The sequence below is a fragment of the Pipistrellus kuhlii genome, unplaced genomic scaffold (genome assembly GCF_014108245.1).
Source record: "Pipistrellus kuhlii isolate mPipKuh1 unplaced genomic scaffold, mPipKuh1.p scaffold_m20_p_4, whole genome shotgun sequence".
Taxonomy (NCBI): domain Eukaryota; kingdom Metazoa; phylum Chordata; class Mammalia; order Chiroptera; family Vespertilionidae; genus Pipistrellus; species Pipistrellus kuhlii.
The window spans coordinates 88,341,571-88,364,032 of NW_023425540.1; the positions used below are offsets into that span (position 1 = coordinate 88,341,571).

Below are 22,462 nucleotides of genomic sequence, written 5' to 3' on the forward strand. Positions count from 1 at the left end.
TCAATCCCCAGTTGAGATGTGTATGGAAGGCAACTGATCAATGTTTCTCACATCAACGTTTCTCTCTCCCTCTCCCCTTCTCTCTAAGAATCAATGAAAGCATATTTTAAGAAACACTTTAAAAATAAAAATTAAAAAATCTGATAGCTAACTTCTAAAAAAACAAAACAAACAAACAAAAAAACAGAACACAGGGCTCAGTAGCTGAAGCTGAGAGGTGACTGTTCCTCTAGATGAGGCCTCTGTTTATCCCTCCTCCCATCCAGCCCCTGAGGACAATTGAGTCGGCAACCCCAGTTATTACCACATTTCTGGTGTTTACCCAGCTTTCTGTAACTGAAGGAACATGTATGTCCCTCCCACATATTGTATCGCCCTGTGTTAATGTCCTGTGGCTGCCATAACAAATTACCACAAACCAGCTGGCTTAAGACAACAGAAATTATCTCCCAAGTCTGGAGGCAGAAGTTCAAAGTCAAGGTGTCAGCAAGGATGGGCTGTCTCCAAAGGCTGTAGAGAAGGACCTTTCCTCTCCTCCTCCTGCTCTGGTAACTCCCAGCAATGCTTGGCATTTCCCGGCTTGAGGTTGCATCACTCTAACCTCTGCCTCCATCATACATGGCTGGCTCCCTGTGTCTGCTCTGTGTCTCTACCTAAATCTTCCTCTGCTTTGTCTTGTGAAGACACCAGTCATTAGATTAGCCCTCCACACTACCAATGCAGTATGACCTCATCTTAACTTGATTGCATCTGCAAAGACCCTATTTCCAAATAAGTCTATACTCACAGGTACATAGCTTTTAAAAGGACCCAATATAACCCACTACAACTCTAACTACACTCACCTTTAGCCTCATTTCTTACACTTCTCCCTTCCATCCCAGCTGTCACACATGACCCTCATAAGCTCCACTCTGGCCCCCATGCCTTCACAGGGATGCTTTTAAGCATATTTCTCTGGCCCCATCTCCTTCCTGCACATCTTTCAGTCCCACCCCAGCCATCACTTCTCTTGGGAAGCCTTTGCCCTGGCCCACCCACTCATTTAAGGGCCCTCTTCTCTTCCCAGCTCATACCCCATACCTTGAAATTGCCTTTTTAAGCATCTCTCCTACCATTCTATGTAAACTCAAAGAGAGAAAATAACTGTGTCCATCTGCCCACCATTTTAACTCTAGTACTTGTACTTTATAGATATGTAGCAAGTACTGCAATATTTGTTAAATGAATTAATGAATGAATGAGCAACAGAATGAATAAAAGGGAGGAAGGAGGGAAGAAGGGGAGGAGACAGTAGCATATCTCACACCTCAGATTTACATGTATATATGCTATGGCAAGAAATACTTTAAACAAAACTGGTCAGTGCATTTTATTTCTTCTCTTAATCAATACTGCCCAATCTCAGTGCTGGCTCCTGTCTCATTAACATTCATCAACAATACTTGATGATATGCGGTCTTTGCAATTGTTTACCGACTCTGGATTTTAGTTCATCTCACAGGCAGACCATTTAGCATCAGGCGAGGACAGAGGCTGCTTCTAATCTGTATCTCATTGAGCTTGCAGTCTTCATCAATGTCATTCCAAACCCAGGCTGGCTGACGCTCTTCCTCCCTTTTGGGAATTATATCAATTCTAAGAATCCTTCACAATCCAAGCTGATGCTCCATCTTACTCTATCATGTCACCTTTTTTGTTGACAGGGGAGGGCCCTGCTCTATCCTGCCTGGCAGTGATGTACAGGCAAGTGATTCCCATCCATTCTGTAGTGCTAGTGTTGACAAGTATTGAGTGCAATTTCAGAGTGCAGAATGGAGCTGCATCTGCAGAGGGAGGGTCAGGGGTTCCCGGGCAATTTCCTCCACTGCAGTCCCATTAGGGACCTGTGGGCATCTGTCACAGGCCTCTGAAAGGGGTCTCAGAATTACCATCTCAGTTCATTCCCTGGAAATGGCCTTGTTGTGCACAAGGCTTGGCTGAGAGGAACCTGGATTCCTCAAGGTTGGTGGCTTTTTGTTGCTAACCAACACTAATTTCTATTGTGCTTGTTAGCAAGTACCCCTGACCCTGTGAACAAGAAGAGACTGTTTTCTGGCACAGGTGGTTGGTAATTTGGTTCTCGGTACATCACACCAGCTTCTCTGGACCTCCTTCTGCAGAACTGAGACAGCATTTGTTTTGCTTCAAAGAGCCTCTGACATCTGGCAGATTTTTTAAAAAATCACCACCTAAAATTTGTTTTCTCTCTGGGTTTTATTTCATTTGAGGTTCGTTTTCCTGTGCCTTCAGTTTATGAAGCCATTGGGAAGAACTATCTTGATATTTCTTTATTCCCATGATCCCACCTATTACTCACATGCATCACTGATCATGACGCCTGGCAATTCCAGCTCACCCCTGGTGGATCTCAGAGTGGGAGGGGAAGGGAAAGTAACTGCAATTGTCAGCCTCAGGAGGGAAAAAGAGGAGTCTAAATGGCCTGGTATTACCTTGGTCTTGGCTGGTTGGGAAGGTACAACCCCATCAAAATGGACCAAGTTTTTCACACTTGCCTCTCAGTCTCCTCCATCCTAGCCCAACTCCAGGTTGTTTCAACCTCTGGGCTGTGCTCATCTGTGTTAGCTTCCCTCTCCATCTGCTCTTATTGGAAGGAATAAGTTGTCTTAGAATTCTGAAATGGATGCCAAGATCCCCACTCCCCAAGTGTTCATGCCTGTACAATCTCCTCTCCTTGAGTGTGGGCAGAACCAGCCATTAGGTTACATAACAAAGGGGAAGGAATTTTCAAATGCAATTAAGGCCCTTAATCAGTTGACTTGGAGTTAATCAAAAGGGAGATCAGCCCAGCCAGCATGGCTCAATGACTGAGTGTCAACCTATGAAACAGGAGGTCATGGTTTGATTCCTGGTCAGGGAACACGCTGGTGTTGTGGGCTTGATCCCCAGTGTGGGGCCTGCAGGAGGCAGCTGGTTAATAATTCTCTCTCATCATTGATGTTTCTATCTCTCTCTCCTTCTCCTTCCTCTCTGAAATCAATAAAAATATGTTTTAAAGGGAAATCATCCTTTTAAAAACATGGGCCTATCCTCATCAGGTGAGCCTTTTAAGAAGGTGAAGTTTCAAAAGAAAAGAAAAAAGCAAAAGAAATAAAAAATAAAGAAGGTGAGGTTTCAGAAATTCAACTCTTGGCCTCCAAAGAGAAGCAGGTAGCCATGCTGTGAGTTGCCTATAGAGACAGGCAGTTCCTAGGAACTGCGAGCCTAAATCCAACAACTACAAGAAACTGAATTCTGTCAACAAACTAAATAAGCTTGAATGAGGACTCTGCACCTTGGATAAGAAGACTCACCAACTGATTTTTTTTTTTTCAGGGGGAATATTGTAGTTTATTATTATTTTTTTTTTTTGAAAAACTGTAGAATGGTAATACATGTTCATTATAACAAACTTAAACAATACATATGTGTATAAAGCATGAAACTCTTCTCCCCCCCCCCCCCACTCCCCAAACAATCTTAAATCTGGCCCACACATTAGCAGTTTGGTTTATATTCCTACAGACATATCTCACACACACACACACACACACACACACACACACACACACACACATACATTTTGTTTTACCAAATTGGGAAATTCTTAAAATAATAAACAAAGAGAGACACAAAGAAAAAAAAGGAAAAAAAGAAGTAGAACAAGCCATTAGCTCCCACCCATATAACCCCTTTTGGAATTTTTTAAAGTCATACTCATTTATTCCTAAGGCAGTAAAATTCAAACTCTAGAAAGATACAAAATACAAATTAAAGACCCTCTGCCCACACTTGATTCTCTCTTCTCAAATGCAACCACATTAAAAGTGGGAGATATGTCAGACAGAGAAAGACAAATACTATGTGATATTTCTTATATGTACACCAACTGCTATTTAATTTCAGCCTTGTGAGACCCAGGTAAGCCCTGTCTAGACTCGACCCATGGAAACCATGAAATAATAAATGCATGGTGTTTCAAGCCACTGAGTTTGTGGTAATTTGTTACACAGCAATAGAATCTTCATATAGAAGTTAACTAACACTTTTGAACAACAGTGGAAGTTATTGCTATTCCCTCTTCCTTAATCATCTTTATCTGAGTCCTGAAAAACAAAGTGGATGCTATTAACCCCATTTGTTACTGATGAGGCTGAAACCCAAGGAAATGACAATTTAGCAAAGGCTGCCCTGCTATCTGGTGCTTAACTAGAATTCAGCCACAATCTTTAAAATACCTCACTCAGCCTTTTTTCCCCTCACTCAGTCTTATTCTTCAGAAACCTGTTCCTTCAATGACAGATACCAATTAAGTGTTAAAAGTTACTCATAATTTTGACAAAATTTAGTAACTACCTACCAAAAATAATAATAATAATAAGTGGTATTTTGAACCAATATGTTTTAAGCACGAGGCTATTCCTATTGGGATAGATATTATTATTGTTGTATTATTATTGTTGTTGAAACTGAAGCATGAAATAATAAAGAATCTTGCCAAAGATCACACAGTCAAAAAGCAATAGAAATAGCACAGCCCTGCTTTTAACCACCACACCATACTTTCCTCTGATAAGACTCAAGTCTGACCTTCTGAAACAAAATTGGGCACCATTTTGTTTGTATAATAGCTTGGAAATGCACATATCTTCTGAAAATTATCAGATTACAATTCACTTTAGGAAAATCACAACTAAGAGGCTACATTAAATGAGTTCTTCTGATAGGAGTATAACTGATAGGAGTAGTCAACAAGGCTATTCACAAACATTTTGATTGGCCTTCCAGGCACATGGAAGTTGGGCATGACCATGTGATCTATTTTGTCCAATGAAACATGAGCAAAAGTAATTTGTTTCACTTCCAGGTGGAAGAGTTAAGAGACTGCAACTTACCACATTCCCTTTCCCTGCAAAGTTAATCAAGAATATGTACACAGATTTTTTCAATAGCCTGGATTCCTGAGTGTCTAGAATGAACAGACCACCCCCACAATGCCCAAATACACAGTCAACATGGAACGTGACCAAGAATAAACCTTGCTGAGTTGAGCCACTGAGGTTGGGTATTGTTGTTACAACAGCATAACCCAAACCATCCTGACTAATACATTGCCCTAACTGGGGCTTCTTATCAAAAGCAAAGGCATTTTAAAATATGATGAAGGCCTGGGGAGTAGGGGGGTAGTTAGTGGAGGAAGAGTAAAGGGGGGAGACATCTGTAATAGTGTCAGCAATAAATAATGACCCAAATAAAATAGCAAATGCCAATATAATCTGCCACTTTGTCAAGCTAACAAACCCAAGCAAAGCCATCAGCCATAAGTTAAAAGAAACAAATCATTAGGTTGAAAATAGAACTGTCAAAACAGGCACAACTGACTAATCTAGTGATTGGTGGTGAACATCAGGCAAGACACAGATGTTATAATCATCATTTATTGTATGTCTAATTGCACATAATGTCTGACTAAGAAAAACACAGTGTTTAAGCTCATTGTCTGTAGTTCAGAGAAGTAATTCTCCATTCATTTATCCCTTCATCCTAGATTTATTTATTAAGCAATCATTATGTTTCAGGCATTATGCTGGGTGCTGGTGATATAATGATAAACAAGATAGGCATGCCCCACCCTCAAAGACCTTATGGCTATTGGGGGAGACAAGGATAAAAATAAATAAATAAATAAATAAATAATTAAATAAATAATAAAGATTCAAAATGATAATAAAGAAATATAGAATTTTAAAATAGAAAGTCCATGAAGGGAGTAGCAAGAGGCTAAAATAGAGAATAAAAAGGGTCATGAAAGACCACTCTGTGTAGACATTTAAGCTGTCTTAAAGGGTATTAAGAAGCATATCTGGGGAAGAGCAAAGGAAAATCATTCCCTGGGAACAACAGGTCCTGAGATGGGAAAGAACCAAAAAAGGCCAGTGTAACTGAAGAGGTGGAAAGGTGGGCAGGAGCTGGCAGGTCTTGGTTTTTCCCTTCTATGCAAGGGAAGCCAAAGCATGGACCCTAAGATCACTTTAGCTTCCAGGTAGGAAATGTACTGCTAAGGGTCAAGAGTGGAAGCATAAAAAAAAGTCAGCAGGCTGCTGCCATATCTGGCTGAGATATGGTTGATATCCTGGACTAAGACAGTGACAGTAAAGATGGAGAGAATGGATAACTGAAGATAAAGTTCAGAATCATAGGACTTGCTTATGGGGAAAGGGCAAAGAGAGAAATGCTTGGCTTTCTGCCCTGAACAGCTGGGTAGATGGCTGTATCATTTAAGGAATGGAGAAGGCATGGATGAGGCACAGCTTTCCTGTGTTTTTGGATGATGTCCATTCTGATTTTAGGTGTTGTTTTGATGCAGCTGTTTTAAGCAGCTTAGATGCTTACCTAGGCCGCCATCTTGGTTCTCCCTGCAAAATGATTTCAAATGCCCTGCCCATAGTATGTTGGTACTCATCCTAGTTCCACCCAAGACAGAAGCACCTCGTTTTGGCCTTCCCTTCCTTGAATCACTTCCCCACTCCCCTGTTGGTGCTCCCTGAGATCATCCCCCAAATAAAGCACTTGCATGCCCATCTTTGTTTCAGGGTAAACCAGACTAGAGCATGGTCCCTTTTCTTACCTACACTAGTAAGATTCAGCCAAGAGTTCTATTACCTCCATCTGGGATGATTCCTGAAATGTTTGTGGAATTTCCCCACCTCCATACCAGTGAAATATGTAGGTTTATTAACAAAATTGAATGGTATTCTTTGATCGATCTTGAATTTCACAAATTTGTTGCACTTCTATAACAGTTCCCCATGACTGATATGTCAGTCATGCAAAAAGAAGGTCAGAGTCAGAGACAACTCTACTGGACTTGTAAGGAAGAGTCTACTTCATGGTGGCACTGTTGGGACATGCTTTTGGCACTCTGGGACCCTCAAGCCTGCATGTCCCACAGGTGAGTCCTGAGACAGCTTGAAAACACACTGGCAGAAGAAATTTACTCTCCTCCATATTTTATCCTCTGAGCTCTCCGAAGTGCTCAAGAAATATTTGCTGCTGAAACAGGTTTGGCTCAGTGGATAGAGCGTCGGACTGAAGACAGAAAAGTCCCAGGTTCTATTACGGTCAAGGACATGTACCTTGGTTGTGGGCACATCCCCAGTGGGGGGTGTTCAGGAGGCAGCTGATCAATGTTTCTCTCTCATCGATGTTTCTAACTCTCTATCCCTCACCCTTCCTCTCTGTAAAAACTTAATATATACTTCGCAAAGAGTCAAATAATTTAGTACAAGTATTCATTTTCCTTCAGAGAATTTACACACCAGGGACTCAAAGTTCTCTCCAGACCAAAGAGTGCTTGGCCTTGGACAATCTCAATCCTGGTATCAAGAGCAACTCTCCCCTGGGCCTGGCTGTCTCAGAGCAGCATCAGCTGTTCATTGTCACCAAGGGCATCTAGGGACCCAAACTGAAGATAATGATGTTATTTATTGGCCTTTAATCGTCTGTCCCTCCCACATGCTGGAAGGAGTGTCAAGTCAAATTTGTCCATCATTGACCTTATCAGATCAGATAATGAAACTATCAGTAGTAATTTATCATCATACTAAAAGTAACTAACAGTACCACTTTAAATAATAAATAATTTAGATTTAAAAAATAATAATAAAAGTAATTAACATCTTTTGGTCAATTCTAGTACTAGGAATCAATGTAAGCACTTAACATGCTACAATAGTGAGGATAAACTAGGTTACGCCACAGTAACAAATTAACCTCAAAATATCAGTGTCTTGGCAACAGAGGTTGACTTCTCACATTCCATGCCCACCATGGGTTGGTTGCAGACTGTGCTCTCTGTATGGTTACTCAGAGACCTAAAATGATAGAAATTCTTCATCTCAACATAAAGCTTCCATAGTTACTGCAGAGAAAGTGGAGTGGTTATGCACCAACCTTTGAGAGCTTTGGGCTAGAAGCTGTATAAACATGTCACCAATAGGTTTTCTACTCATAGCACATTGGCCATAAATTACAAGGGGTCTGGAAGATGAGGGGGAGCACATGGATACCCCATGAGCAGTAAGTGTTCCTGCCAACATGCATGATCTAATAGGAGCCTCCCAACCTCAGGAAACACATCGGCATTCCTTCTTACAGAGAAGGAAACAGAGGCATAGAGAGGTTGTGGGACTTGCCCCAGGTGTGATAGAAAATAAGTGGCAGAGCTGAGCTGTAAACCCAGGCCTGGCATGCTTCAAAACATTCCCCAACCATGATGCTGCATACTCATCACAAAATCCTACAAAAATCCCTTATATAGCAAAACACCATGCTAATTAATTATAGCAAAACATTGTGCTAACAACCCAAATTATGCAACTACAAAATGGAGCTCCTTTGACATGCCACCTCTTCACCCCAAAGATTCAACCTAAGCAAGTGCCTGGAACAGAATTCTCATGCCATTTTGCAAGAGGGAAATGTTTGATCTCATCTGAGTCTGACATCCAGCCTTCATCCCAATCCCACCATGTCAAGACAAAAACCTTACAAAAGCCTATAAAAACCTTACAAAAACATGAAAACCCAGACTACTGTTATACAACTGAAAAGTCTGCAGAACTTTCGAAAAATGCAAAGGTAGGTTCTAACTGATTTGGCTCAGTGGATAGATCGTCAGCCTGCGGACTGAAAGGTCCCAAGTTCTATTCCAGGCAAGGGTATGTACCTTGGTTGCAGGTGCAGCCCCAGTAGGGGGTGTGCAGGAAGCAGCTGATCGATGTTTCTCTCTCATCGATGTTTCTAACTCTCTATCTCTCTCCCTTCCTCTCTGTGAAAAATCAATAACATGTGTTTTAAAAAAAGAAAAGTGCAAAGGTAAGTATCACCCACAGGAAAAGGCCAGAGGCAGGGGGAAAGACTGTGGTCATATCCAAATGAGTGGCTGAGTGAATGTGCTTCCAAGAGGCAAACTTCTCCCAGCCTGCAAAACTCAAGTCTAGCACCACCTTCTCCAGAAAGCCCTCCACTGCCCAGCTTCTCAGGGTTAGGATCTGCTCCTGCATCACTTCCCACATGAACCTCCAGCAGGGCCCTTCCACTGCATGTAACCCTTTCTTTGTTCCTGGACTCTGAGATATACAGGCAACCCCTGTATCTATGCCTCTGTGTCTCCTGCACAATAAATGTGGAGTGGATGGGAACATGCTTATACGTGTTCTCTTGGGGAATTTAAACCCCCTGTGCCCAGCAAACATGTAGCCAACTATTGAAACTATAGTTCTGGCCTCATTTGTGCTATGTGACCTTGAAGTGGTCCCGTAGCTTCTATGAACTGTTTAGTCAATAAAAAAATTAATAGATAAATAAATAAATAAATAAATAAATAAACACCCATGCACTATAAAAAATAAGTGGAAAGCAAGATTATTCAAACCAAACCCTGTACACTAATGTTCACAGCAGCACTTCTCACAATAGCCAAAGGACAACCCAAATGTCCATCAGCTGGTGAACAGATATATAAAATGTAAAATATCTATACCGTGGAATATTATTCAGCCATAAAAAGGAATGAAGCATTGATTCATGCTACAGTGTGGATGAGCCTTGAGAGCATTATGCTCAGTGGAAGAAGCCAGTCACAAAAGACCACTTTATTGTATGAGTCCACTTACATGAAATGTCCAGAACAGGTAAATCTGAACTGATAGAAAGCAGTTTAGTGGTTGTTGGGGACTTGTAGGAGACAGCAATGAGGAATGCCTGCTAATGGTATAGGGTCTCTTTTTGGGATGATGAGAATATTCTAGAACTAGATAGTGGTGATGATTGCACAACACTGAATATACTAGATATCAATATATTTGTATATTTGCAAATAATTAAAATGGTAAATTTTATCCTATGTGTATTTTACCACAATGATTTTTTAATTCTTATAGGGAATTTTCAACTAATAACCTTCCTAAGATTTAAAAAATAATAATGAAATGGACACTTATGACAATGCTGGCTGTTTTCATAATCTAAGGAATGATCGTTTATCTTCCCTATCAAAATAGAATCTACTGAGCAAAAGAAAGAACCAATCTAATTTGTTCTCCTGTACCACAGTATAGGAATTAGTATGGAAGTCCAAAATATTTCACATTTGACTTTTCTTAAATTTATTTTACTTTATTGTGTTTGTGTGTGTGTTGTTGTTTTTTACAGAGAGAACAAGAGAGGGATAGAGAGTTAGAAACATTGATCAGCTGCGTCCTGCACACCCCCTACTGGGGATGTGCCCACAACCCAAGTACATGCCCTTGACCAGAATCAAACCTGGGACCCTTCGGTTTGCAGGGCGATGCTCTATCCTCTGAGCCAAACCAGTTAGGGCCATTTGACTTTTCTTATCGGAATAAAATACATACAACATAAAATTTACCGTTTTAAAGTGTACAATTCAGTGGCACTAAGCGTGTCCATGGTGTTGTGCAAACATCACCTCTATGAATTTCCAGAAGTTTTTCATCATGGAACATGTGCCACACTCCAGGCATTTTGATCCTCAGCAGAGCTGGGGCAGAATTATCAATGTGGACTTTGTTCAACCGTAGATAAAAAAGGTAGAAAATGGGAGCGGGCCCAGGAACTCTGCCATGTGTGAGTATAAGGTGCTCACAGTATGACAGGGCTCAGAGTCCTCGGGCTGCTGCTGCCCATCCTACTGGATTGGGCCAGCGGCCACCCCATCTCCGGGAGGAAGAGCTTCAACAAGCTGCTGCTCATCTCGTTTGATGGCTTCCGCTGGAACTATGACCAGGATGTGGACACCCCCAACATGGACCGCCTGGCCCGGGAGGGAGTCAAGGCCAAGTACCTCACCCCACCCTTCGTGACAATGACCTCCCCATCCCACTTCACCACAATCTCAGGTAAGTTCCTCTCTGCAGCCAGTCTGCAAATGCTAGTGGAAGGTCCGGCATCTGCCATTCCCTGAGGGAGAGCCCATTCTGGCTCAGCTCTGTGGAGATGAGGCAGCTCATGCAACTTGGGCTCACTCCCTGGAAGAAGTACAAACTTTAAAAAGTTTGGAATCTCAGGGCTGTTTCTAGAACCCTGTGGGCTAAGAACCCTGACCTACAGGCAGGATCAGAACTAGGACTGTAGCCTCCTAAGGGACCTCTGCACTCCCAGGTTCACTTTACCCTCCACCCTGACATTCACACTTTGGCTGGTGATCTTTTTAAAAAGTAAGTCAATAGCCCTAGCTAGTTTGGCTCATTGGATAGAGCATCAGCCTGCGGACTGCAGGGTCCTGGGTTCAGTTCCAATCAAGGGCACATGCCCGGGTTGCAGGATGGCTCCCCAGTAGGGGACATGCAGGAGTCAGCCAATCAATGATGCTCTCTCATCTTTGATGTTTCTAGCTCTCTCTCCCTCTCCCTTCCTCTCTAAAATGAATAAAAATATTATTTTTAAAAGTAAATCAATAATCAAATTTTATAAAAATAATAAAATCTTAAAGTTTACAGAATTCAATTAGATCAGGCAACTTCCCTGCTTAATGTTGGTGAGTAAAAGGGGCACCAATGATCTTCGAGAAAACGCAAATGTTGCCTTTCTGTAGCCAGAAGGTCCCCACAGCCTGGTCCCTAGTCTCTCCTGGCCTTTCTCATCTCTCTTCCCCTCGAGTGCTTCTGTGCATATCACGAAGGCCTCCTACCTGTGCCTCTACTCAGCCCCACCTGCCTCAGGACCCTCGCCTAGTGCTGGTCTCCTCAGCTCATCGGGAGCCTATAGTCCACTGGGGCAGACAGACATCAGACTAGCACACATTCTAATAGATCTCATTACAACTTGGAGAGGCACCAGGAAGGAAGACAGCCAGGGTGAGTGGATTTGTAATTAGAGAGGCAGGAAAGTCTCTGAGATGGGGCTGTTGAGCTGCAAGGGAAAGACACCTCAATCGACAGGAGGAAGAAAAAGTATTCCAGCAGAGGGAACAACATGTGTGGGATCTCTGTGAGAAGGAACATGATTGTTCCAGAATCCACATTGCAAAGGACTCCATTATGATAAGAATAACAATAACTCCCGTTTCTCCAACATGGGCTTGATGTTGGGCACTGAGGTGCTTTCCCTTTTTATCTCCAATACAATATTGCAAAGCAGTATTGTCCCATTCCATAGATGAGAAAACTAAAGCTACAGTCACTGGGCTGGAAGTGGGAAAGGGAGGAACCAGGCCTGGACCCAGGATGCCACACAGCACTGGTTCTGCCTAATTCTGAGCTATGAATCCACAGACCTCTCTCCTGAGGCAGGGAGAGGTGTCTGGCAGCAAGAGCCTCCCCTCTATTCTGAGAGTCATTCCCTGGGAGTTCAAGGACAGTTCAAGGAACCTCTGAATGACATGCAAACTGCTAGCGCCATTTTGGGGGGAGAGGGTTTTATCGCTCCCATCAGACTCTCAAAGGAGCCCTCAAATCAGAAACTTAAAAAATAAAGCTGAACATCCACTCAGAAGGAGATTTGCTGAAAGAGATTTTCCTACATGTAAACTCTTCAAGAGGCTCGTCACTTGGGACCTATTAGCACCAGGAATCAGGAACTAAATAGCCCTTTTCTGGAGAAAGCAAATGCTGCTTTCTGGCGGCTTTAACTTCATTGCACTTAACAAGATCTCCTGCAGACAGATTGGGGGCGGTGGGGTGGGGGGGTGGTCCCTGGACATTGAGAATATGATGGGCACAAAATATTATAAGGCTCGCCCATGACTTATTTATTCCCAGAGGACTTTGATGAGAAGATATAAACAGTGAGAGGAAACTTTTAAAATTACAAAATTACTGAACTCCTCTTCTATGTTCCCTGCCAGTGGGGAATGGAAACAGAACAGCTCCAATGGAGGGTAATTTGGCAACTTCCAACACGATCACGAATGCAGGGACTTTCTTATTTGGCAACAGCACTTGTAGGACTTTATCCATCATATATACACACTGAGTGGCCAGATTATTATGCGTTCAGAGATCATAATAATTGGGCCACTCAGTGTGTGTGTATATATATATATATATATATATATATATATATATATATATATATATACTAGAGGCCTTATGCACAAAATTCATGCAAGGGGCTCAGCCCTTGCAATCACAGCAGCTGCCTTGGCCCTCGCAGCCCCAACTTCATCCAGAAGGTCATCCAGAAGGACATTTGGAAGGTCGTTTGGCTGTCTGGTCTAGTTAGCATATTATGCTTTTATTATTATACTAGAGGCCCAATGCACAAAATTCGTGCAAGAGTAGGATTTCCTTCCCCTAGCTGCCAGCACTGGCTCCCTCTGGCATCCAGGACCCGGGCTTCCCTCACAGCCCTGGCTTCATCCAGAAGGATGTCTGGTCTAATTAGCATATTACACTTTTATTTTGGTAGAGATATAGAGATATACTAGTAGATAGAGATAGAGATAGAGATAGAGATAGAGATCTGCACATTGGAAAACCAAGTATTTACAGTTATTCATTACATTAGTGTCTGAAGCCACAAAAGATAATATCCAGATAGACATGGCTAAATAAAATATACCCACAGAATGGCATACTCTGTCACCTTTAAAAGGAAAAATGAGGAAGGTCTTAGTGCCCAATTAGAAGCTATCCCCAAGATAGATTAAGCAACAAAAAGATAAAAAGAATATGTATAGCATGTATATAATACATAAGTGGGTATATGCACATACAATTGCTTCTAGATGCACAGAGGACCTCTGGATAAATAAACTGGTTCCTCCAGGGAAGGGGTTGGGTGGGAGGAAACTTCAGACTGTATGCCCTGTGTACCTTGTAGATCTTGGACCATGTGAACATATTAACTATCAAAAACCAAGTGCTATAACACACACACAAAAAAAATTTTTTTAATTCACCCTTGTGGAAAAAGCATGTCCCTGTGCCCCCTTATTTATAACCAGCCGCTTCTCAATTGACGTTTGGGACCAGATTGTTTTGTGGTAGGGCTGTCCTGTGCACTACTCCCATAATGACAACCAAAAATGTCTCCAGACATTGCCCAGTGCCCAGTGCCCACGTGAAAAACCACTGCCTTGAGTGGTTGAGCCCAGGACCCGGCTTACAAAATGCCCAGCAGGTACCACAATTATCAGGACCTTCAATTCTCATAACACTGATATGAGAGGTCAAGATAGTTACCCTCTTTAAAGGTGAGATATCCAAGGCTCTTCAAATATACAAATATTCCCTGGGGCAGGAGCAGGATTTGAACTCAGCCCAGAACAGTTCAAACATTGGGTCTTCAATCCCTTCCCCAGTCTGTCTATAGCCCTCTGATATCTTTGGTTTAATTAAACAATCAATCCAAACCCCTCTGAATGTTGCCATCCTCAGAGTTTCCAGGTAATGTGCATATATGCTAAATACATTGTATTAATGAAAGAGAGGCCATCCCAGACCCAACAAAACCACTGGTATTCATTTTCATGTGGTGGGCTCAAGCTGACCTCTGTCTGACTCCAATGTGGAAAAGAATCATCTGTAATCAGAAAAATAATGGATAAAAATTGGTGCTGCCAGCACCCAAAGACCTCATCAGATTCCAGGGGGTCGGCCTGACACAAACTATGATAAAAGATGCTCTCTTGGCCCAACAACTAATTCACTGGTGTTCTAGGAACACCTCCGGGCAATTTAGCACAGGAGAAAGGTGATGATGGGGAATGTTGCTTCACTGCTTCACATCTCAGCTGTGAAGTAGTATGGCACAGCTCCAGCAAGGGCTCAGGTCTGAGAAGCCACATGGCCACCGCTCCTAGCGTCCTAGATAGAGTCCAAAGAACCAGGGCCAGGTGCCCCAGGCAGGGAGTAAGGCTGGAGGGGACATGCCCCAGGCACAGGGCCCAGGAGCAAGACCCCTAAAACATAGCTGCCCAAATCAGAACCCTGGGCTATATCTGAGAAGCAGATATATCTGAAGCTGCCAGCTGTGCAGATACCTCAGCCTTCTCCAGAGCCAGGATCTCAGGACCTTCATTATTTTCCCTACTGCTGGTGAAGAAGGTCTTCCATTGCACAGTGTTTTTGCAGTGCTCCCACCATATGTATTCTTTCATGCGGCGATTATTGTTTGAACATCTTCACTGGGCTAGACAATAAGGACAGTGGCAACTAGACACATGTGTCTCTACAGTCTTGCCATCTTTCCAGGGCTTGTCCTACCACACAGATTCATGTTCCCTGTGCTCCAAGATCCCACAGACCATTTGGGGGACTTGCTTCTGTTTCTCTGTAGTTCAGTGAGGGAGAGAGACAAAGAGCTGCTTTCGTAGGGATCCATCCACCTCTGCTTCCTTTCTCTGAAAGCTCAGGGCATCAGACTGGGAATCTTTGTTGTTTCTCAACTGTGTCCCCCCAAACCGTTCTCTGCACCCTAACTCCCCTATGGCACCCATAAGGAATCAAGCTTGTGACACTCCAAAGCCAGAGGAGTCTCTGCCTTCTACCCTTTCTTGTATGCCATCCTTTCCTTGCGGCATGGAGGACAGGAGTCCTGGCTGTTTGAAGGAGGGAAAGGCTAAGGGAGAGATAATTTTTTAATGGGTTATTCAAACTATCCCACTTTATCATCTTTCTATTCAAGAAAATCTTTGCATCCTTACAAAGAGGGTGTGTTTTTCCTTCAAGTATCTGCCTCCCAGAACCATCTGCAAGAGGGGGAAGTGGGACCTCTGTCTGGGATCAAGGATTCCAAGTGCAGCAAAACCTGACTGTGGGGTGACATTCTCACTCCAGCTCCCCAAGGCTGAGCACTGGGTGGGCCTGCATATCCATTGAGCTCCTCCCCACCATCCTCGGATGGGCCATGACTTCCTCTAAGATGATTTTCTTCTTCCCACCTCGCTCCATCCTCTTACTCTTCCATCTGCCCCACCCATCCTCCCACCCCCATGCTACACACATACAAAGCAGGGCTTGGCCACAACACCTGAAAGTTCCTTAAGATGTAAAGACACATTAGTTTTCTTTTCTTTTTTTAAAAAAAATAAATATATATATATATTTTATTGATTTTCACAGAGAGGAAGGGAGAGGGACAGAGAGTTAGAAACATCGATGGGAGAGAAACATCAATCAGCTGCCTCCTGCACACCTCCTACTGGGGATGTGTTCACAACGTAGGCACACGCCTAGGACCTTTCAGTCCTAAGGCTAGTGCTCTATCCACTTAGCCAAACCAGTTAGGGCTGCATTAGTTTTCTATGGCTGTGTAACAAGTTACCATGAACTTAGCAGCTTAGAACAATAGCCATTTGTTATCTGTTTCCATAGGTCAGGAGTCTGGGCATGACTGAGCTCTGTCCTCTGCTCAGGGTCTTGCAAGTCTGCAATCAAGGTATCAGCCAGGCTGGGATCTTCTCCCAAGCTCACATGGTTTTAGGAAGTCATTTCCTTGCAGCTTAGAAGTCACAGCAGTTTGCTTCCTAAGGCCAGCAGAAAAGTGTCTCTTTCCTCGAGACTCTCTTTTAAGGGCTCACCTGATTAGATCAGGCCCATTCCAAATTCCTTCCCTTTTGATGAACTCAAAGTGAACTGATTAGGGGCCTCAGTTACATCTGCAAAATCCCTTCAACTTTTCCATGTTCTATTGGTTAGAAGCAAGTTGCAGGTAACCCCCAGGTGCAAGGAGAGAGAACTAAACAAGGTGCGCATATGAGAGGGCAGGAATCTTGGGGCCATCTTGGAATTCTGTTTACCTCAAACAGGTCCTTGATGAAGCTCAGTTTTTGTTTAAAGGCAACAGAAAGCATGGGATAGTTCCCCAGGGTGGAGCTCCGGAAAGCACTCAGAATTATGGTTTAACTTCTGAGCCCCAGAGGTCAATGCAGGAGGGACAGTGAGTGACCACAGAGGCTGGACTCCCCACATCACAGTTTGTCACCACATCAGTATTGGATGAAGATGAAAATAAATATGGTGATGACTTTGAAGAAGAGAAAAAGAGAAGGAGAAGAAGGAGAAAGAGGATTGAATGCATCACTACAGTCCTCCATGCAATCTGCGGAGTTCTCCCTGCGTCATATGGCTGTCTTCTCATTAGGACATGAGTCACTTGGATAAGAGGGCCATCCCACTCCTCATCTCTATAATGGCCCTATTTCCATATATGGTCACATTCTAAGGTCTAGGGTTTAGGACTGCAAAGTATCTTTTTTGGGGAACACAATTTAACTCATAATGGTCATTTAACACATAATTCATTGATAATTTCAGATACGGCTACATCTTCAAATTATATCATCAAAATGATCCCCCTCTCTATCCTTCTCCCTCTCCTCTCACTCTTTTTTTTTTTTCCTAAGAGTGACCACAAAGTTCCCAAGATGACTCTTATTAGGCCAATCTGCTTCTCAAAACCAATTGCTATGGCCAAGGGGATGGAATGGTGCTGAACACCCAAGCTGGGCCTGCATGCCACAGGTTAGGATGGCAGGTAGCAAGCACCACACAAAGTACATGGACTGTGAGTGGTGGGCTGGTGGGTCCCCAGGAAAAAATCAGGGACTATTATCAGAGGAAGAAATAAGGGAAGAAAAACTGTCAGAAATGACAAAAGCCCACCTCACTAGCCCAGGCCTGATGGTGCAGGGATGTGGATTTGCAGTCCTGCAACGCAGTACTCAGTCCCAAGAAATCATACCTGTATCAATGGGGCTACTCATGGAGCATGGATTCAGTGATCACATATGCAAAGAACCACCTCCCAGCACTGTTCCTCCATCTCCCTGAACTCTGTCGTAATTCCCCTCAGATCTCACCAAAATGAAGAGTCATTCTCTGAGGGTTAGCAGCTCATTGTGCTAGTTGAAATCAACCAATTCCCTCTCTATCTCTCTTGAGAAGCCTGTACTTACTGTTCCATCACTAGTAATGACAATGAACATTTTTGCAAACTCGGTTTTTATTGCAAAATGACTGAGGAGCAGTAAGAGTAAGTTATGCTACTGAAACTAAGGAAATTCTGCTAAGCAAATGGTGGGTGGATAGGAAGTCCTACGGAGGCATTATAAATATATTTTCTCCCCCAAGGAACTGACTGAACTTAAGAAGCTATCACCACTATGTTTCAGACAAAATATATCAACAGCATAAGCCATGATATTGTCATTTGACAATTTTAGATCTAGTCAAATGGATATGGCCCCAGGGTAAAAAGGAGCTAGATTATGGTCACAAATAATAAAAGTGAGGTCTTCTTTGTTCAACATTTTCTCCTTCCTTGAAAGGACCCTTGATGGTAGCCTCGGGGCCCCTGCTGGCCAGATATTAAGTCTCTCCCAGTTCCAGAACTCTGCCCCAGGCAACCCCCAAATCAGAGCCACCACTTACAGCCATATAAATAGTGTACAGCCCAATTCTAGGGGGTTGCTTTCATGAATAACATGTGGGTGATACAAGGCACAGCTTGCACAAATCATCAGTCACTTATATTCCATCCCCAAATCAATTTATAGTAGGTAAAAATTTCCCACAGATGTAATCAGTCATTTGTCCACCTTGCCTACATGAGACAAGAGCAAAAGAAGTGTGGTCAAATGTACCTGGATGATCTTTAAGACTAAATCAGAATTTCTCAACCTCGGCACTATCGAAATTTAGGGCCAGATCATTCTTTGTCTTGAGGGGTTGTTTTATACATTGTAGAGTATTTACCAGCATCCCTGGACTCTACCCACTAGTTGCAGCAGCATCCCTCCCTCAGATGTGACAACCAAAATTGGCTCCAGATATTGTCAAATGTTTCTTGCAGGGGAAAATCACCACCTAGTTGAGAATCCCTGGACTAGATATACCGTATTTTTCGGACCATAAGACGCACTTTTTCCCCCCAGAAGTGGGGGGGGGAAAGTCCCTGCGTCTTATGGTCCAAATATAGCCTACACATATACTTTTAAAAAAAAGTTTTTTTACTTGCCCGGCTCTGTGTGGTCTCTGTGTGCTTGCCCGGCTCTAAAATGGTTCTAAATGCTGCTGTTTACTATTGTTTACAGGGTTGATTACATGTGTTTATGACTGTGATGTTGGGTTTTAATGCACATAAAATATTTTAGGACACTATTTGTTTCAGAATCTTTTTTTCTTCATTTCCCTTCTCTAAAAACTGGTGCGTCTTACGGTCCGGAGCGTCTTATGGTCCAAAAATACGGTATAATATGCAAGTCACATGTAAATCTGAGAGTCAAAGGTCACACATATGACATTCTAGCCAATAGAGAAACAGTCTGCAAAATGTAATGGAGGTAGGAAAAGAGAAAGAAAATTAAATTCCTGCTGCCAATAACAATACAAGCCCAGCAGATTTGTTGGAAACCTAGTTAGAAGATATTGTAAACCTTAATCTGATCCCATAGGTCTCCCTCAGCAGGAGCTCCCCGCTAAAAAGTCCTAGAAGTCAACAAAGCCCAAAGCACAGGCAAAAAGAGCAAAGAAACCACAGATTGAGACAAAAAGATGCCCCTCCAACACCAGTCATTTCCACAAAGGGAGAAAAAAATGCAATCTTGTAAATAAAGACAGCTGGGAAACCAACGTATCTTGTAACTTTTCATTACGGAAATTTCTGCAAAAAAAGCAGAGAAAATTGCACAATGAACTGTCATGTACCCAGCACCAAGCTGCAAGAAACTGTTCACATTTTGCCAACCTAGTTCCATTGTCCCTACCCAATGCCCTTTTCTTCCTTCCCATCTTCCTTCTCTCCTTCCTTCCTTCCATTCTGGAATCTTTTAAAGCAAATGCCAAACATCATGTCAATGCATCCTAACACATCAGTATGCATTTCTAATTTAAGAGTTTGGCTTGGTTTCTACATAATCTCCATGCCATATTTAACAGATTTAACTTTGAAGTAACTAGAATTCTTGCAAGTGGAGAAAAGATCTAATTGTCAGCTCAGAATCTTTCCTACCAGTGCTATTCAAATTTGAACTTGTCTATGAACTACCTAGGGATCTGGTTAAAATGCAGATTCTGCTTCAGTGGGTGTGGGCTGGCCCTTAAGAGTCTATATTTCTACCAAGCTCCCAGGTGATATTGACACTAAAGGTCCATGGACCACACAGGAGGAAGGGTCAGCCCAAAACACCACAGCAACCAAGCAAAAAATCATGACTGCTCTGGATTCCAAGGCTTTGAGTGAGAAGAGAAGCTGAAACCACTTGAGACTGACAGCACAAGTGTATTAGTTTCCTGTGGCTGCTGTAACAAAGTACCATAAGCTTGTGACTTAAAGCAACAAAATGTCTGGAAGCCAGAAATCCAAAATCAAGGTGCCAGCAGGGCTGTGCTCCCTCCGAGGTTCTAGGCGCAAATGCTCCTTGTCTCTTCTGGTGGCTGCCAGCATTTCTTGGCTGGTAGCAGCATCACTCCAGTCTCTGCCTCCCTGGTCACATTGCCTCCACCTGTCTGTATCCTCTCCTCTTCTGGTTTTTTTTTTTTTTTTTTCCTCTTCTGCTTCTTATAAGGTAATTTTTTATTATTATTATTTAGAGCCCATAAAGGTAATCCAGGATGATCTCCTTATCTCAAGATCCTTAACTTAATCACTTTTACAAGTCCCTGTTTCCAAATAAGGTCACGTCTGCCTGTTTAGGGATAAGAATGTGGTCATATCTTTGGAAGGAAAGAGCTTATCAAAGCGCTAAGAGGAAAAAGTGAAGTGAGGAAAAATGCGGACGCAAGGACAGATCCTGTCTCTGTGACAGTGGCTAGTAAGTCAAGCCCCAAGTATAACTGTGCATCAATAGGGTTCCCACTGAAACTCAAGGGCAGCTCATCTGCTTCCAGCTTCTTGAAGAGAGACACTTCTATTTCTGACAGCAAATTAAAGGAAAAGGCAGGGGTGAGAAAGCCCATGGTCTCCTGGCCTAGTTCCTAAGGAAGCCTGCCTCTGCCTTAGAGCCAGTTTCAGTCTTATTCAAAGATAAAGTGGTTTATTGATGGCCATAATTAAAAAGCAATGTCAAAAAGAAGCAATGTCAGCATTTCTCATTTGCATTTACACATGAGCAAAAGCAGCTTAGTAAAATGATTGCATTAGGGTTTTGTTTTCTCCATCCAGAGAAGGGCTGCTATAATCTGGTGCTAGTGTTGGGGTCAAGCCTCATTTCTAGAGCAGGAGTTGATAAAGTGTTAAATTTCTATTGTGCACTAGGACACCTGTTCTCATTTCAATACTTTAATTATGTTATCAATAAGTGGTGCCCCCCAATACCAGACTTGGGATGAGTGTGGTTTTGAAATCCCATGTGGGCTGTTTTTCCATCAGTGTCTTGGCTGTGGTTTTGAATGAGCTTGTCTGCTCAAAACTGGAGCATTGGTTTGATTTAAGGTGATTGGTTGACTTGATATGGCAGTTGTTCTTCCTTGCTGATTTCATACTAGCAGGTTAATAAGATATTTTCTTCTCTGGTTTTGAGAATGTGAACTTAATGAACACTGGACTTCACAAATAAGAAGGAAAATTAAGATACATTTATAGCTTATATAGATTTAGTAAATGTCACATAGTAGGTCCTCAAATTACTAAATAAGTAAATGCATGAAAGTATGTCAATGCCCAAATGGACTATGTACAAATATAGTGTGCCCTCCCAAAAAAATGTGTTCACATTTTGAATAAGTATAAAATAAGTGTTTACTCAAGTACATTTCATTTTCAAAATTTCAAGTATATATACATTTTTTGGAACACCCTATATATATATATCCTATTACACCTGAAAATTAGTAGTCAGAAGCTGAGGAAATGTTGGGAGAGGGTGGATTTTATTGAGTTCTTAAATTATAGCATGGTTTACTTTAATCCCACTAAAGTATTTTTTTGCCAAATGGACTTTGGACTAAATAAAGTTCTGCCTTCTATTTGTTCAGATTATACCTAACCATCTGCAAATGGAGCAGGGGAGTGGGGGGGAGTTTATTCTATTAAATTCAACAGATATCTATTGAATGCCTTCTCTCAGCCTTGTCAGAGAAAAATGGTTATAAGAAACAGAAATCCATTCATGCCAGCTCAAGGGGAAGGATTGCATTACATGGCTCTAATAAGCAAACTCATGGATCTGAGAACCAAATTAAAGGCAATTAGAGAAGGAAGACTTCCTCTTTCTGGCTCTCAGCCCCATGGACTTTATCTCTGCTTCTCTCACTCTTGCCATCTTTCTCTTTTTGCTCATGGCCAACCACTGGCTGATTAGCTACTGTGTCTCTTGGTTCAAGTCTTGAGAAAGAGAGAACTGGTTTTCAGGTCAACCAATTGAATATAGGGAGGAGACGTCACATGGTAAAAATATGGTGCCTAGACCTGCCTTTCAGCAGTATTTGTGAGTAGGGGGATTGTGGGCACTGCAGAC

The 22,462-nt window shown here is 42.5% G+C and overlaps 1 protein-coding gene across 3 annotated transcripts in view; it reads left to right on the forward strand.

The window, feature by feature from the left end:
- Nucleotides 1–10,661: 10,661 nt before the first annotated feature.
- Nucleotides 10,662–22,462, forward strand: part of LOC118703589 (ectonucleotide pyrophosphatase/phosphodiesterase family member 7-like) — a 31,104-nt gene continuing 19,303 nt past the window's right edge. For all 3 annotated transcript variants that reach the window (XM_036410683.2, XM_036410684.2, XM_036410685.2), the window contains exon 1: nucleotides 10,662–10,961. In XM_036410683.2, coding sequence (XP_036266576.1) covers nucleotides 10,712–10,961 — 250 coding nt within the window. In that variant the 5' untranslated portion in view covers nucleotides 10,662–10,711. The remainder of the gene's footprint in view (nucleotides 10,962–22,462) is intronic.